This window comes from Zeus faber, assembly GCF_960531495.2.
Source record: "Zeus faber genome assembly, chromosome: 14".
Taxonomy (NCBI): Eukaryota; Metazoa; Chordata; class Actinopteri; order Zeiformes; family Zeidae; genus Zeus; species Zeus faber.
Window position 1 is genome coordinate 13,647,461 of NC_137200.1, and position 17,806 is coordinate 13,665,266.

Sequence of the window (17,806 nt, forward strand, 5' to 3'; positions counted from 1 at the left end):
TTAAAGTTATCCAACCGGTCTGGATAAGATAACACTTTATTCCTTCCTGGAGGGAAACTCAGGCGCGGCCGAACCAAAACATTGCAGATGAGAGAAGCATATCAGAAAGAGATAAGAACTGACAAACGTAGACATCTATCTGCAGAGTTGACTCGTTTTAGAAGCTGCACTTTGAATTAGGAGAAACTGAACTTGTGTTCTCATTTTCCCATTTCTGTCATTCAATACAAAAGTGAAGAAGCAGTGTTTTCATTGCAACATTTATTAATTTGCCAGTCCTGTGTGATACAAAACCAAGGCTCCCATTAATGACAATGTCCCGGAAAATTTAAACTATAAATCATACGCGATTGCGCATGTTTATCACCTTCCTGTGATAAAGAACGCCGCTCCCGATTGCTTTTTGCCCCAGAAACTGAAAATAACAGTGACCAAGCAACAACTGCTCCATGAATGGAAAGGCGGGGTGCCGAGGCACGAGACAAAGAACTCTTACTTTGAGGACAACATTCTGACAGCTTCTCGAGGAGTTAATCGATAACCGGGAAGGTTCTCTGCCGAGGCACCGTGAAAACAACTCCCGACACCGAAACGAGGCTTTCAGGACTTTGAGACTTTGAGTCAATATTTAACATGAAGTAAAGATCACATAGTAACCGGCAGGAAAGAGGAAGGAGTTGAATACACTGACTCATGACGGAAACAAGAGGGAGAGGTAGCGCTTAAAAAGGGTTTTGCATTTTGTGGAAGATTAAGGTAACATTTGGAAAATGTGTTATCTGAATTGTTTCGCTCGATGGATCAACTCTAAAATTGAGAACAGTTTATCAGCACAAATAAATACCGTACAGTATTTATTGGTACGGTGCCGGAGTTGGTACCGTACCAGCTTGATGGACTCTGCAAGAATTATAGGGAAAAAGACAAAACGGGAAACTTAATCAATGGCAGGATAAATGGCGCTCAATGTGAAACTTGTCAACGCTAAACTTGAACATTAATTAGGTAAAGTCAAATAATACTACCAATATGTTTATGTGAAAGCTGCATGTCAATTAATGAAGGAAAAACAATCTATAATTAAGGGGGCTACAGGGCAATCAAACAGAAGGCAGTTCTCAAAAAGGAGAAATCACGCCATCTAGTGGACGAGACAAAAACTCACTATTTTAATCACATTTCATAGAAACTATTTATTACAGCGTTAGAGTTAAATATTTGTAATATTAAATATGGCCAGATCAACGGAGTGTCGTGTTTACATGGGAGTCATGTGATCCATTCAATACATTTCATGTCCAGCGGCTTTGCTGTCAATTAAATCCACCGGCGCACAAGTGGTAACAGTGGTGAGTGACTGCGTGGGCAGTCTGCAGTAATGGAGGAAGCGTCCAGTCGGTAGTTCACTACTTCAGAGTCAGAGCGCTGTAACAGGGACAGTTCTAGAGTTTCTGGATGAGGATGGAGGACGCTCCACCGCCGCCATTGCAGATGCCAGCCAGCCCGTACTGGCCTGCCTTCAGGTTGTGCACCATGTGCCCCACGATTCTTGCCCCAGACATCCTGAGAGGGAATGAAATTAGAATAAATACATACATTTAAAAACAAAAAAAATTTTTAACATTAGATTCACATTTTCTTTTGAAGTGAGTGGTTTAAGCCTTCAAGACTATGCAATCTAAATTCCGATAACACAGAAAAGCAGAGGCAACCTTTTCTTTTCTGCTTCCTCTTAAGCCTTAAATTGGTATTTGACCATAACACGCTTCAAGACTCATTTAGAAACCAGCCCTGGCCAAGACATAAAAGTTGCAAAGATTCAAAATGAAACATAAAAAGGAGTAAAAGACACATTAAGAATATATATTTTGATAATAATGCTAATGACAAAAAAAAAAAAAAAAAAAAAAGGAATAAATGAAAGGATAGAATGGCCGACACTCTGCATCTTACCCAATGGGGTGTCCCAGAGACACGGCGCCGCCGTTGACGTTCACCTTGGCCGGGTCGATGTCCAGCATCTTGATGTTGGCCAGCGCCACCACGCTGAAGGCCTCGTTGATCTCCCACATGGAGACGTCCTGCTTCTTCACACCGCCGGCCTCAAGCACCTTGACGCCCGGAGGAAAACTCATTCAATCCGCGCAGTTCAACGTGGACGTCGGACAATAAATATTTCCAGATCAGTAGCACAAAGCAGGGAACAGAACCACTGCACAGGTTTACGGTTTGAATGCTGCGAGTGGTGCCTGAACACACTGCTGCGGCAGAATGTGCAGAGGGCGATAAAAGCAGGAATCATGAGTCCATCACAGTGACTTTCAGCCACTAGTACGGCATGAGAGCTCACCAGGTGTGCCGTGAAAATAAATAATGGAAACTACCTCTTGTGTTGCAAGATCAAAATTGCAAGGCTGCACTTATGGCTTCATCGGTTCCATCCAGGATAGCAGGTCTGTGTTCATCAGAACAAGCTCAAGTTTCACACTGGAAGTGAGAACTATTTATAGTAATGAAACATTCGATTTTTGGTTCTTGACTCAGTAAAAAAAAGGGAAGAGTCGTTCAATGTGAATTTAAAAGATTTGTTCGCTATGAACAAATCAGTCGTAGAATTATTAGTCTCATTAGTATGCCATAATAATAATTTAATCATTGTTAATTTTTAAAAGTGTGCCGTGGCAGAAAGGTAAGGAAACACTGCTCTATTAAATTCCACGATTATCCCAAGGCCTTTGTTAAGAATTTTTTTAAATAATATTTAATTGTAGTCACAAATTGTAGAAAGCCGTTTTAGCAGCCTTGCCAAAAAAGACAAAAAAAAAACAAAAAAAGGCATTTGATTTATTGAACAAAGACCGCAATATTTGGAATCAAGGCTTAAAACGTGAGTGTGGTGTTCACCTTTCATAGTTTACTTATATTTTCATCTCACTGTGGAGTGAACGCCTCATACAGTACTAACCTTGGGCACAGCGAACGCAGGAGCGATGGGAAAGTCGATGGGAGCGACCGCAGCATCGGCAAAAGCTAAAAAAAAAAATTAAAAAAAACGAATTGCTGAAATAAATTCCATGAAATTCTTCCTGACTCTTCTTCCGTTACTTTTGTATGTACCACATTGATATTGTGAGGAACCGCGATTGAGGGAGGAATGAAGAATCTGCACTAAAAAAAAAAAAATCACGCCAACGGAACAACCAATAGAATCAAAAATCAAGTCCCTTCAGTTAAAAAAACACAAACGCTGGTGATGGAGATATCCTCCATTGTCCATTTCATGAATTCTACAAATGATTGAAAAACTCACTTTTCCAGTGGATGTGAACATACTGTATATTTGGGTCTCTGATGGGCCTACTAAAACACAATGTGAAATAAGACAACCCAGTCAGATTTTTGTGGGACCCTATTTCAGAAAACGTGATTCAACGAGCTGTTCAGATTTGCCTCCCCTTCCTACGTCAAGTGGGGGCTCATAAGAATAAGACCGCCCCCCCCACCTGAGTATCTCCACCCAAGCCTTGCGAAATACCTTTGCAAAGGGGGCGCCATTCACCCCCCCCGAGCAAGCCCCGGAGCATTATGTTGAAGCTAGGAGATAAGCATGAGAACTGCTCTGTTGGCTGCACAGACCAGCACAAATCTTTTAAAAGGAAGCGGAACCAATACCAACTGTTTGTGACAACTGCAGACGAGGGGGTTTAAGTATTTAAAAAATAATTGTGCTGCGTGTTTCTTTTGCCATTTGAGGGATACCTGTCAACCCTCCAGTTTTTCCTGGGATTATCCAGTATTTAACCATTTCCTGCCATTAAATTTTTTTCCTGTAAATCTGTTGTATTTTTAACTTTTCTAAAAAAATAAAATAAAATAAAAAAAATAAAATAAGACCCACAAAAAATTATAAATAAATAAATAGTAAAAGGTTGTTGGTGCACCGCACAGTCAGAGCGATCTCCGGTCCGCTGCGCATTTCTCCAAACAAAACCAATAAAAACAATGTTTTTATTGTCGATGTATTCATTTCCTCCGTTTCCAAATTGAATGAAAGAAATAAAAAAAGCCCCGTACCTAACGGGGTGCTAAAGAGAGCCCTCCCCTCCACCCTCAAGTCAGAACAGTTCACGGTGGTGGCGGCGGTGCGCGGTGAGCAGCAGCTCATTTGCATATCAAGCGACACAAACAGAAACATCCCATCAAGAACAGGAGGGGTATAGAGGCATGTTAGATTGGCTACTGTTGAGTGCGTAATCGGAGTGCGTGTCTTACAGACGACCCTGGCGAGCGGCGTAACGTTGAGTGTCTTTGCGGCGTCGGCCGTCATCAGAACGAGGGCGGCGGCTCCATCGTTCAGCGTGCTTGCGTTGGCAGCCGTCACCGTGCCTGCAACCCAGATCAGATCTGATAAGACCACATGCGCCGTCTCGCTGTGTTTGTGGACGCAATCGAGCCATTTTAAGTGTTTCAGCTTTGGCTTAAACAGTGAATAAACCAAGCACTGCAAAGTCAATTGAGACTGGGGGGGGGGGGGGGGGGGGGGGGGAGTGGCTGGCCATCAAACCATCAAGACAGGTTCGGTCTGGCAGTCTCTCACATAATTACCGTTCTCCTTTTGGAACACAGCCTTGAGTTTGGGGACCTTGCTGAAGTCCACACGCCGCCACTCCTCGTCCTCGGACACCACCACGTCGGGCTTTCCTGAAAGAACGGACTCCATCAAGCCCACGGATTGATCGATTTATTAACCGTTTGGATGCGGCGCCCTCCCCGCACCGCACCTCTCTGGGGAATGCTGACAGGAACGATCTCTTTGGCGAGGACGCCGGCCTCATAAGCCAGTTTGCTGCGTGTGTAGGAGCCAATGGCGTAGGCGTCCTGCTCCTCCCTGCTGAAGTTGCCGTTCTTGGCGGTGTTCTCTGCACAGTTGCCCTGCAGACGCAATGGAATAGAAGGGAATAAATAAGGAGACGACCACCATCACAAGTTTCCCTGTCTACAGTATAACTACGTTTTCAAAATGACCAGGCTTTACAGACCTTTCTGTGACCCTGACTGAAAGGCGCATTTCCATGACCCAATTAATTAGTGCGTCAAAAAAAATCGATATAATAAATAAGTGGCTAAAAATGTATTATGCGATTAAAAAAAAGTGCAAAATGTGGTCAAGTGAAGAATTTGGACAACACACATTTAGTGAAGCATTTTGACAATCTCAGCAGACACTAGGGCTGCCCCCCAAATAGTCGACGAGAAGAGTCTTAGTCGACTAAGTGCATTCATTGGTCGGGTTGGTCGCAGAGAAAGGAAAAAATAACATTCCATTCAGGAGCTTCGCCTTGTCAAAATTTAGGTTTATATAAAGACCCGTGTATGAAACACTAGAGCGCTTTGAATTTGAGACAAATTTTAACAATAATTAACAGCTTTTGCTGGTAATTAACAGGCAGGTCGCTTCATGTGTGCCGGCCCTGTAGTGCCTGTAAAACAAATTTGTATAAGGCTGGTTATAAGTTATTGTGTTGGTGTTACTGATAAATTAAAAATATGTTCAGTTCCCGTGCTGGTTGTTCCAACACATTTAGAATAGGGATGTTCCTAATGACTAATTTACCTGACGTTTGAACAGAAGTTTAAACATATACCAGACGACAGGTATAAAAGTCCGAAAAAATATTGCATGTGTTATAAAAAAAAAATAGTTTGTATTATGAGAAACCATTAATCACATTCCTCAATAACCAACTCGTATTTTGAAACACCCAAGGGACTGGGTGGATGCAGCCGATGGTGGGCCCGAGCCCCGGGGACGGGGAAGGAGCAGCGAGTAACCAAGTCCACTGCCCCGAGAAATGCGCCAGACAATGGGCCCCTAACGAGGGGACCATGACAGCGGGAAAACAATCTTCCATACGCCACATTTCAGTGCAAATTATGTCAATATGTAATTTAAATGTGTATACTAATAAAGTAATAGGGCCTAATAGATTTAACCGGTGTCATTAAAAACATTTTCTGCTGCCCCAAAAACGTATATACTACTCACAAAAAGTAAAGGATATTCGGCTTTCAGGTGAAATTTCAGGATGAACCTAAAATGCACTATAACCTTTAGAGGTGAACTTAATTTGACCTTCTTTAAACTTTTGAATGCACATGTCCAACTGTTCAATGTTTCAGTACTTTTTGCACAACTTGCTGTTCTCTAACAAGGAGCTGAACGGCAAAATTCACAACAGGTGTTTGATCCATGAATCGACCAATACATTTCCTGGTTCAATTAGAATTGGTATTTAAACAGTCCTCTTCATCATGCTGTTCACATTATGACATCATGAGACCAACACGACACCTAACAACTGATCAACAGTACCTCGCCATTGTGAAGTTTCAAACAGGATGTTCTCAGAGGGAAGTGGCCACTGAGCTTAGAGTGTCACAGAGTGTCATCAGCAGGTTGCAACAGAGATACAGAGACGATGTTGGAGACGTCAAGGAGAGCGCTATGCATCAGCCACTGTTGTCACCAGACGAGCCTTTGGTGGTGGTGGTGTTACAGTGTGGGCAGGTGTGTCTAGTCAATACAGGACTGCCCTACACTTTGTGAATAGTACAGTGACAAGCCCATACTCCCTGAATAACATCATTAATCCAGTCATTGTGCCCCTGCATGAACAACACAGGCCTCATTTCATCTTCATGGACGACAATGCTCCAGCTCATGGAGGTGGCATAATAGGGGAACAGCTGCTGGAGACCGGGGCACCTCAAATGGAGTGGCCTGCACTTTCTCCAGACCTGAATCCCATAGAAAACCTATGTGATCAGCTGAGTGGCCGTGTAGAGGCTCGTAACTCTGTGCCCCAGAACCTCAATGACCTGAGGGCCGCCCTTCAAGAAGAGTGGGGTGCCAGGCCTCAGCAGACAATAAGTCGACTTGTGAACAGCATGAGACGTCGTTGTCAAGCTGTAATTGATGCTCAAGGGCACATGACAAGTTATTGAGACATTGACATTTTTTGTTGTGGTAAAACCACCACTGTTGTTGGCTTTTGTTTCAATAAATTGTTTGGGATGAGAAAATCACCATTGCATGCTTCTACTTAAATGCCCTACTTTCATGATATAATATCACTGTCGTGTGAACTTTTTACATTTTCCATAAATTTCACCCGAAAGTCAAATATCCCTAACTTTTTGTGAGTAGTGTAAATATTTAAATAATTAAGTTCATATCATAAATGTGCGAACAATTAGTCGACTACTGGTTTGAACTTACAACTAATAGTGGACCAAGTAAAATCTTTAGTCGGGGCAGACCTGGCAGACACCAAAGCTGCCACACCAAAACTCAAATCAGAATCTGTATGTTAGACATTTTCATATACAAGGAAAATGTCTTGGTAATAGTTAGTGCATTGTTGTGCAAACAGACGAGTAGCTTGAGAAAAAAAGAAGTAGAATGAAAAGGAAGAATTTTCCGACAAAAGTAAAAAAATAAATATACAAAAAGTTCTCTTTGCTCACCAGATAAAGATAATCACTAACCACCCAAAATATTAACATTTTCAGATTAACCCCAGTCCAAACCAGGCCAATATTCTAAAGTGATATGAATGTTTAGAATCTGCTTTACTTGCTTTTTCGTGGTCGTTTTGGCGTCGAGTGAGTGTGTGTCGAGTAATACTCGATTTTATTGTGTTTTAGATTGGGGAGTCCTGAATACCGAGAGCGTCAAGACGTTTAAATTAAACAGTTCAGTTTCATGGGAATGGAAAAATCTTTTAAATAAATATTTAATTCAATTGAGTGTCTTTTAGTGTTACAATACATTGTCACAATTAATATTACAACTGGGAGTGTGAAAGCACAGTGTCAGATCAGAGGGATAGTAAAACCGACTGTTACCATATGGAATTGGTTATAGACGTCAGTGAGACCGTCCTTGACAATGAGGTCCTCCATCCTCACTCCTCCGTAGGACGGGGTGTGTCTGGACATCACATACGGCACATTGGACATGCTCTCCATACCGCCCGCCACCATCACGTCCTAGACACATAAAAACAGTGTGATGTCAATATGCATGTCTCAATTTCAGCAATTAAAGTCCTTTCAAATCTGTAGCTGTATCTAATTTATTGCATTTTGATGATCTTCATGCCAGTCAAGGCCCCATGCATAGCTTTGTTTTTTTTAGTCACAACAGCTTATCTGACAGACAAGCTGACAACAGCTTATCTGATCAATGTCATCTTGATTTCAATGTTGACCTGTTTCTCTCACACACACACACACACACACACACACACACACACACACACACACACACACACACACACACACACACACACACACACACACACACACACACACACACACACACACACACACACACACACACAAATATTAAATCTGTAGTTCAGAAAACAGAATCATTTTGAGAGAATGACACTGCCCATTATTGAGGTGAAAGGCCTCGGGTGCCAGATTACCTGGTGTCCACACATGAGACTCTGGGCTGCCAACATAATGGACTTCATTCCAGAGGCGCACACTTTGTTAATGGTTGTTGCCGGAGTGCCGAGCGCCAATCCTTGGAGATAAACACAAATATTTGAGTTTCATTTCAGTGTTTGTGTGTTTCTGTGTGTGTGTCCCAGACACAATGAGAGTGTTCAGGTTAGGGATCACATCACCTTGCTGATGTGGGAAACATCACAGAGGGCCCCTCAGACTACACAATACTGTTTAAGATTTACACAGAATAGATTATCAGATGTTGGACTGGGATGAAATCGAACTGAGGGGGCCTTTACTTTATACAGTATATAGGTTTTCTTATATACGCCATACTTTAACGCTGACATTTAATGTCGGTTTATTGTACATCACCATTTCTATCCTCAGTTCATCTTTCTGCTTCATTGTTCATTTCATATGTTATTGTATAGGACAGTATACTATTTTTGGACATGACCTTTTTCATGGTCTTTCTGTTATGCCATATTTCTATTGTGTACAGTTAACGGTTTATTGTGTAGTTTCTATTCAATATTCCTCAAGGCGCGCGCACACACACACACACACACACACACACACACACACACACACACACACACACACACACACACACACACACACACACACACACACACACACACACACACACACACACACACACACACTTGATGTGGGGGTATAAATAAATGAAGGCTTTAGTAAGTATTCATTATACCTGCTCCAAGCAAGGCTTGTCTCGTCGGAGCCTGTCCTTCTCCTGCCTGTAGAACATTGCCCATGTAGACCTCCTTTACCTCCTCCACAGGGATTCCTGGATATACCGGGTAAACATGAAGTCAAGTATTAACCCAGACACAGACTGTAGTATATTAGATTATCTGAGCTTATATCAATGATATAGCGTTCAGGTTGGTATAAGCAAACAATAAATAATGTAAATACCCCTCTATAGCCCAAGACCGGCCAGTTCAGTCTAGATTTATTTTGTATGTATACATTTAAACAGTGTATATGTGGTGTAAAGTAACAAAGTAAAAATCGTTTGTTACTGTATTAGTATTTAGTATTTTCTGGAGTATCTGTACTTTACTTGAGTTATTATATTTCTGTCAACATTTACTTGGCTACATTTAGCCCCAAAAAGTGTACTTTTACTCCGATACATTTCGCTTGAGGAATACTGGGAGGCAACGATGTGAGTGAAACCAGTTATCACCGGGTTCATGTTTAAATCAAGGGTCATACCCAGCAGCAAACTAAGTGTAAACAAACACTCGAGCCCGAGAGTGTTAAGTTGAAGCGAGTTGGTTTTTTTTTGTCCATGGGTTGGGGTATGGCTGGGTTTGTCATTGAGACCTGGCAACCCTACCCGTGTTAAGTTTAATTTTGCTACTGGACAAATAGAGGCAGAGAGCCACAACTTGAGCAGCGCGTTAGAGAGCGACAGTGTTGCCCGATGTACGATAATTATTGTGTGTGTGTGATACTTTTACCCTTTGTAGGATGTACGAGCAATAATAAAAAAAATAAAAAAACAAAACAACACGATCATTTTGACATGTCATATGCTGCATTCACACATGCACTACAACCCTGAAGTTATCCGGACATTACCTGGATGAGCTGTATGTGTGAACGCAAATGTCGGAATCATTTGTCCCGGACACTACCCGGCATTACCCAGCCAGCACCCTAGTACAAAGTCTGAGTAATGTCCGATTCAGTGGTATGTGTGAATAGAGCAATAGTTTCAGGGTTTTCTTCTTCATAATAGTGAAATGGCATGGAGCTGATTTGGAACCAGCCTGTTATTCATATTAGCTTAACTATGACAATAATGAATCACATTAAAATGGCCCTGAAATACGATAACTCTGGAGTCCTTGTACCGTTATTTGATTTTAGGCATCTGGCAACGCTGGAGAGCAACGACCGCAGCCATTTCATGACAGAAGCAGCAACAGCCTCCACCACCGTTGATGCTGCCCCACCTGCACCTGCTACGACTGACCAACACCCAGGGCCCTGTTTACAGTAAATGTTGTCAGATACTGTAGGGGTGACACTATTCAGATTTGAAAAACGATCCAAATGAGTTCGATTTTGAACGTTGAAATTACAAGCAGGTTCGCGATTATCCCCGTGTTTTTGTGGGTAATATTGTCCGACATGGTCGCCATATTGGGGTGGTAAAGTTCTGCCGCTAAAAAAGGGCAGTGTGCGGGCCTCTCCGTGGAATCGACTGCGGCTCGCCTGGATCCGAAACGACTTTCATGAAATTTGGTTCGGAGCTGGGCTGCTCCGGAGGGGTCAGCTGCGCCGCATCCCTAAATGCACACTGCACCTGCCCATCAGCCGATATGAAATGCACCAATAAGGCGGACGCGCAGGCCCATAAGGTGAGAGTTGACGACCAAGCCGATCGCGTTTTAGTACATGTAGAAGACAAGACACAGGTAGCAATTTACCTTTTACTACCAGCGTTCACTTCTGGCAAAAATAGCGTCCGCTTATCTGGACTTATTTTGGTGAGTAACGTAAAAGTAGTGAAATAACTAAATGTTTATTATTCTAAGTTTCACAATGGCATAGTGCTGAAAGAAAAAAATAAAATGTTTAAATCGAAAATCAAATGAAACAGTGACCTTAAAATAGAAAGTCAAATCCAATCGTGGATTTGGAGAATTGTGACACTACTGTGAAAGACGCTTCTTACCAAATGAAGTGCCTCTTACGCTTACTGAAAAATACAGAAACATTGGCAACCAGAATAAAATCAGAGTGTGGTGTGATGATGGTCTGGGTTGAGCAGCCACATCTGACCTGGATCTAGGCGATTGGGATCAGAGTGGCTGCATACCTGTTGCTTGTTGATTGGTCTAACGAGCAGCAGGTAAAACCCCCATCCCCACATACACTCAGGATAGGAGCCCCGTCATGACATGTCTATCGGCTCCTGGCTAATTACGGCTGGCCCCCCTCCCTACAATAAACTGGTGTTTACAACCCCCTGTCTTCTGTGTCTCTGTGCCGGAGGTCCCTGAAAACGCCACTTGGGGTGGTAGGGAAAGCCGCCACAGAGGAAAGTGTAAAAAAATAAGTTCATAGCAAAAAAAAAAAATTAAGAGCTGTTTTGTTTTTTTTACTTTTGATATTTAAGAACTTTGATTATCATAGATATTCTATAGACTTTTAATGAAGTAGTGTTCTAATGAGTGACTTACTGTTACCAGAGTAGTTCTTTAGTAAGTGTGGATTTCAACCACTTTTCTCAATACTGCATATACACATACTGTATACAAAAGGCACTTTCTGCAACAGATCTCTCGCAGAACTCAGCGGAATACCTCTGGAAACACGTGGGTCGGTCCATTTTGGGCACCTCACCTGCTTTGTCTATGGCTCCCCTGATGGCGATGGAGCCCAATTTGGTCGCTGGCACAGCAGCCAGGCTCCCCTTGAATGACCCGATCGGAGTGCGGACGGCACTGACAATGACCACCTCCTAAAAATAAAAATAAAAATAAAAGACAATCAACGAGCATTAAAATTGAAGAGCTGGAATGTTTAAAAATGGTGGCACTTATGTTATAGAAAACTCACATTAAGAGAGGGTCGTGACGTGTAGGTCCTTGACACATACTTGTGAGCCTGTCAAATGCAGAGAAAGCCAAGTGTAAATGACATATTTTAAGGCGAGATATTTTGGGGTTAGAGTTATATTATGCCCACGTTCCTCCGCTCTCCTCGAGTAGAACTACCAGTAAGTGGCGGATTTCACAGTTGTTGAGGAGAGAGACCCACAAACTGTTACACTCATGTCTCCGTCGCAATGTAGCTTGAACGTTATTCTCCCTTTGTAAGTCGCTTTGGATAAAAGCGTCTGCTAAATGACTAAATGTAAATGTGAATATAGCTGCAAAGCAAAATGTTCCTTTCCACGAATTACAATAATTGAAAGCGTCCCCGATGCAAGGTTACCAGATCGGCTTGACAATTTGAGCCTAATCAAAAGTAGCCCACGGGGGCGAAAAACACCCCCCACCCCCAATCTGGCAACAAACACTGACCCAAGACCATGATCCCATTGCTGTTAAGAGTAAGTTGCGTTCGTAAATATAGATCGTGTTGTATTTGTTGGAACGTCGGACATAACAAATGGAACCGGAGGGTTTCTGCCACTGGCCATGGTCGTCCAACTTCAAGGACGCGACAACGCGACAGAAGGCGCCACCGAGGCCTCGCACTCAAGAGCCACGACGGCCGGCTTTCAGCCTGTGTCGGCGAGACGGCCGACTACACCGGGTGACGACGTCCCTGGAGACGCGTTCGCTGGGAATGTTTCGCACGAACCTACTCACCAGGCGTCGGCACAGCTGAGAGCGCATGGTTGAAAGTCCACTCGGCGGCACCATGGCGCGTTACTGCTGCTTCACCTTCAGCCCGGAGAGCGGAGGGACGCCGCCTCGCAGCCAATCCGCACAAGGGTTTGTTTTTTTTTCCCCAACGGCCAATCACAGTGAGGGGTGTGTGGCGGTGACGTCACTAACAACCGTCAGTTGTGGTACTTGTAGTTTTTGCTGCGTCCGTTCCTTCGCGTCTGAGTTATTTATTATTATTATTTTCAAGTATGATTTGATCATTATTGTTCATTATATATTAATATTAATATTTCATTAATCATATACATTCGTTAGATTCATTCTTAATTACGGTGACTTCGTAAAGTATTAAATGAACAAATCTGTATGACTGTATTCATTTTTGCGCGATAATATGTTGCGTTAGTATTCTTCCATTTATTATTTTATTCATCACGTTTTGCATGAACGCGTCTATGAAAAATCAATACATACCTACATTTGCTACGTATTGGATGATTCCGTTTTTTTGGCGTCAGAGTAAATTTAGCGTCACACTCAATCCGACAACAACCCGGAAGTCCATATGCTGTAGTTAACGTTGCCATATCCACGATCAATAAATCTGCTGTTTATTTAATTGATTTTGCATGTAAAAGAATGACTTCGTTTTTTTTATTCTAAGTTTTTATATTTGAGCTGCACCTAAGAGCACAATTTTGGTCTGTATTTCTGAAAAAAATTCACAACTCCAAATTAGTCATATAAAACTAAGCTGATCTTTTTTTTTTCAACGTGACCATTTTAGCTCCAACATAATTTTAGTTTATTATATAAATAAATATGACTATTTTTATTAATATTAATATTATTATTTTCTTTATAAATATCTAATAATAATAATTAACATTTTTATTATAAAAAGTGCATTTATTCACAATTTTTCATTCATTGCACGGAGACCTGTTGCCTTTGAATATATGTATTTTTATTAATTAATGTGTGTGTCTGTGTGTGTGTGTGCGTGTGCATGCGTGCGTGCGTGCCCGCGTCTGTGTGTGTGTGTGTTATATCAGTGTCACAGCACCTCGCATAAAAAAATAGGCAATATTAATGAAGCAATGGAATGCACGTGTAGGCGTGCGTGCGTGCGTGCGTGCTTGCATGCCTGCATGTGTGAGTGTGTGTGTGTGTATGTGTGTGTGCGTGTGTGTGTGTGTGTGTGTGTTTAAGATAGTAATTATTCAGCCATACTCACAACTTGTTGAATTGTTAAACTGGTTTAAAAGCTTGTTATAAGGAAAGTGACAGTGATCACTGTTATTAGTTAGCATTATGGTGTTCACCACCATATGTTATCACCGATATCATAGTTCTAATATGGAGAATAGGCTCTTGGCCTACTGTATTTTTGACCCTTCACTTGCAATTCAGCCAAGTGTAGTTGAGCAGAACACGGAGAACTATTTTACTTGGATAGTCGTACTCTGTCTGTCTGGCTCCGTCCGAAAAGTAGATGTTGCCTTAAAGGGAGACATAGAGTATCACAGACTATATTCAAGATTCAAGATTCAAGAGGTTTATTCGTCACATACATATACACACTTTCATACATATATGCAGTGAAATGTTAATATATATTGAATACAGGGTGGATAAACTGCAACTCTGGAGGACTCATCCACGGTCATTGCCTACCTTGGTTCTCAAAAGCAGCGTCCACTTTGTAGCCAATACCAGGGAAGTCCCTGTAAATGTACGTTGGATATCCACGGTCCATTTTACCCTTCCTTTCATTGAAGCTGTGGCATAGTTTCATGGATGAATCAGCAGTAGTACAGTGCAAAACAACAAAAAAGACGTTTGGCATTATGTTGTATGGAAGATGTATATATAATATTTGTACATTAGTATTCATTAGACTGATTTAAGGAGTATTACAATATTACAATATTACAATATTGCATTCATTGATGAAAGTCAAAATGAAGGTCACGGAGAGCAGAGAGCTTTTTGTTATTATTTCTTTCAAATGATTACCAATGATGTTCTACTCAGTTGCAAATATGTATGATTTGATATAAAGTTCATTATTATTGTCTTACTTATCAGCAACATACTGTATGTAAAGCAAAATCATTCAAACGTTTATCTCTTTGGTGGATTTTATTTTGTATTTTTGACATGCCTTTGACAAAGAAACGTGTTCTCCCCATCGTGGACATGTGGACGGCTGCGTCTACCTGAGTGACAAATGGCGGGAAGCCGAACCTGGTGAGCGGTTTGGAGTAATGTGGTAGAAGAGTGTTTCCTTGAACACCCCAGTAATGATCTCCTGTAAGATGGAGGAAAACAGTGAATGTTGATGTTCACTTTTACAGCAGCCTATAAGAAAAATATCACATTTTGGTTCAATTTTTGTTTAAATCATAGATAAATAGATAGATAGATAGATAGATAGATAGATAGATAGATAGATAGATAGATAGATAGATAGATAGATAGATAGATAGATAGATAGATAGATAGATAGATAGATAGATAGATAGATAGATAGATAGATAGATTGATAGATTGATGGATAGATTGATGGATAGATAGATAGATACTTTATTTATTATGTTCCAGTGTCATAGCAGCTCACATCAAAATAGGCAATAGAATAAAAATAGAAAAAAAATGGCAATACAGTACACAATAAACCTCAAAGTGAACTAGGAAAATATACAATAAACCTAACAAACAGTAAAAAATAAAAAAAAAGAAGAAGATGTCTCTGACATCATTTTCATACGCAGCATCAACTTTATTAATTCCAAGTCAGACAGACTGGATTTTCCCCACAGTGATGCTATCCCAGAAGCCACTCTTCCTCCAGAAATATCTGACAAAGACATATTAATGCAAATATTTATATTAATAATGTCAACAATAACAATGGTATTTATATATCATGTGATGTTACCTGTTTTTAAAAATGTAGAGATCATCCCGGATGTGCGTGGTGGCGTCAAAAACAAGGTCTCTGCTGCAGCTGTCTGGAGGGGAATCCGGTCCAGGTGCAGGGTCTGGTTCCGGTCCAGGTTCAGGTTTCGAATACCATTGTATTCAATTGTATTCGTTTTTTTATGATGATGATGATGATGATGATGATGATTATTATTATTATTATTATTATTATTATTATTATTATTATTATTATTATTATTATTATTATTATTATTATTATTGTTGATACTGCTTTGATGACTCGATAATATAATTTTGTGCAATATTAGCAGCACACAACAAAGCTGATCAATATATTTTTATAGAGATTTATATCTCTGTATCCATGCAAGAAGCATTCTAATCAGCCAAAGTGCTAACACAAACTTGTCACATTGAACAATTTTTCCATTCTTGAACCACCATTGTGAGTTTTCTCCCATTACTCAGCAACAAGAGAAAATGGATGTGTAGTGGTGTATGCTTTGAATTGAACCGTTAGTAGTTCTGTTTTTTCCTAATTTATTAGTTAAATCCGACAACATTGTCATGACTGCGAAATAATGATGGCCTTTTTTCTTTTCTTATTTTTCTTTTTATTTTTTTTCGCTGCCCAAAGCATCAGACTCCCAGGGAAATATTTGACCTTTTCTCTTCAACGTCTAAACAAGCGAGATAAAAGCAATTACGTTCATACCTGCACTTTGGAGAGGCCGTCCTCGCTGTCTGTAGACGTGGGGGCGGCTCCACAAAGTGATCCCAGCGCCATGGCCGTCATGACTCCAAAAACCAAAGCTGCCTCCGTGTTTTTGGAGGAAAAATTAATCTTGGGGTTCTGTGGCGACTCTAGCGAACCGTCGCCCTTCCTCAAATATACTGGTCCATGCACACAATCTGTACCCGTGTAATGGGCTGCGAGATTTAAAAAAAAGAAGAAGAATCCCCAAAACAGAATTCCTGATCGGGCGATAAAGCATTCCAGAAAATGTCTCAACAGGCCCTCCTGGATGCCAACACGAGATAGTTGATAGTAGCACAAGGCGAGATAAAAGGTTATATCAATCACAATTTATTCAGAAAGGAGGGTAAAACAGTTATGTGTGTGCTGGGACATATTAAACTTGACAATTTTAAGGAAGTTCTCTGCAAAAATGTTGTGAACATCACATTTAGCCTTTATTCCGCCCATTAGTGTGGTGGTAACGGTGACAATTCCATGACAATTGGGCATTTTGTGATAAAACGTCAGCCTTGACACAGATCTATGTTTATATATTATGAAAAGATGTACGTATGGAGGCGCCGAAAATTCTGTTCCCTAAGGGCCCTGGCAGCAATCTTTCAAAATGGCCAATGTTGCGGGAAACAGCTCTACATTATAAGTGTTCAGGCTGATTCAATGCGATGGCAGAACCACACAGACAATTAACCCTTTTATTTTAAAAGGCTTGTTTTTTAAAAGATCTCAACCTGTGAAAAGAACATGTGGCAGGTCCGCCTACCACGTGCCACCCAAGTGACGTTTTCAGGGCCCACCGGCACTGAAGACGGGGGTTGTAAACACCAGTTTATTGTAGAGAGTGGGCCAGGTGGAATTAGCCAGGAGCAGATAGACATATGTAATGACGGGGCTCCTATCCTGAGTGAGTGTGGGGATGGGGGTTTTAACCTGTTGCTCCTTAGACCAAGCAACGAGCAACAGGTATGCAGCCACTCTGATCCCAATCAACTAGATCCAGGTAAGATGGGACTGCTCATCCAGACCATCCCCACACCACAGGACACAAAACCAATATAAGACTAATGCACCTTCAGGGTCAGGATTCTCCACCTTGCCTTCAAGCCTGATAAACGCCAAAACATCGAGGTCAAGGCGAAACCCTCGGCTTTCCATCATCAGTGCATTTTTTTTTCATTTGCACAAAACCTGACAG

At 41.3% G+C, this 17,806-nt stretch overlaps 1 protein-coding gene across 1 annotated transcript; it reads right to left on the reverse strand.

The window, feature by feature from the left end:
• Positions 1-246: 246 nt before the first annotated feature.
• On the reverse strand, positions 247-12,996 carry acat1 (acetyl-CoA acetyltransferase 1). The gene is made up of 12 exons (XM_080013172.1): positions 12,885-12,996; positions 12,127-12,174; positions 11,911-12,028; positions 9,239-9,334; positions 8,496-8,596; positions 7,909-8,052; positions 4,782-4,932; positions 4,606-4,701; positions 4,273-4,386; positions 2,966-3,030; positions 1,954-2,111; positions 247-1,563 (listed from the first exon to the last, which is right to left on the reverse strand). Exons 1-12 carry the CDS (start codon positions 12,936-12,938, stop codon positions 1,443-1,445), a joined length of 1,266 nt encoding a protein of 421 aa, XP_079869298.1. The 5' UTR covers positions 12,939-12,996; the 3' UTR covers positions 247-1,442.
• Positions 12,997-17,806: the final 4,810 nt, after the last annotated feature.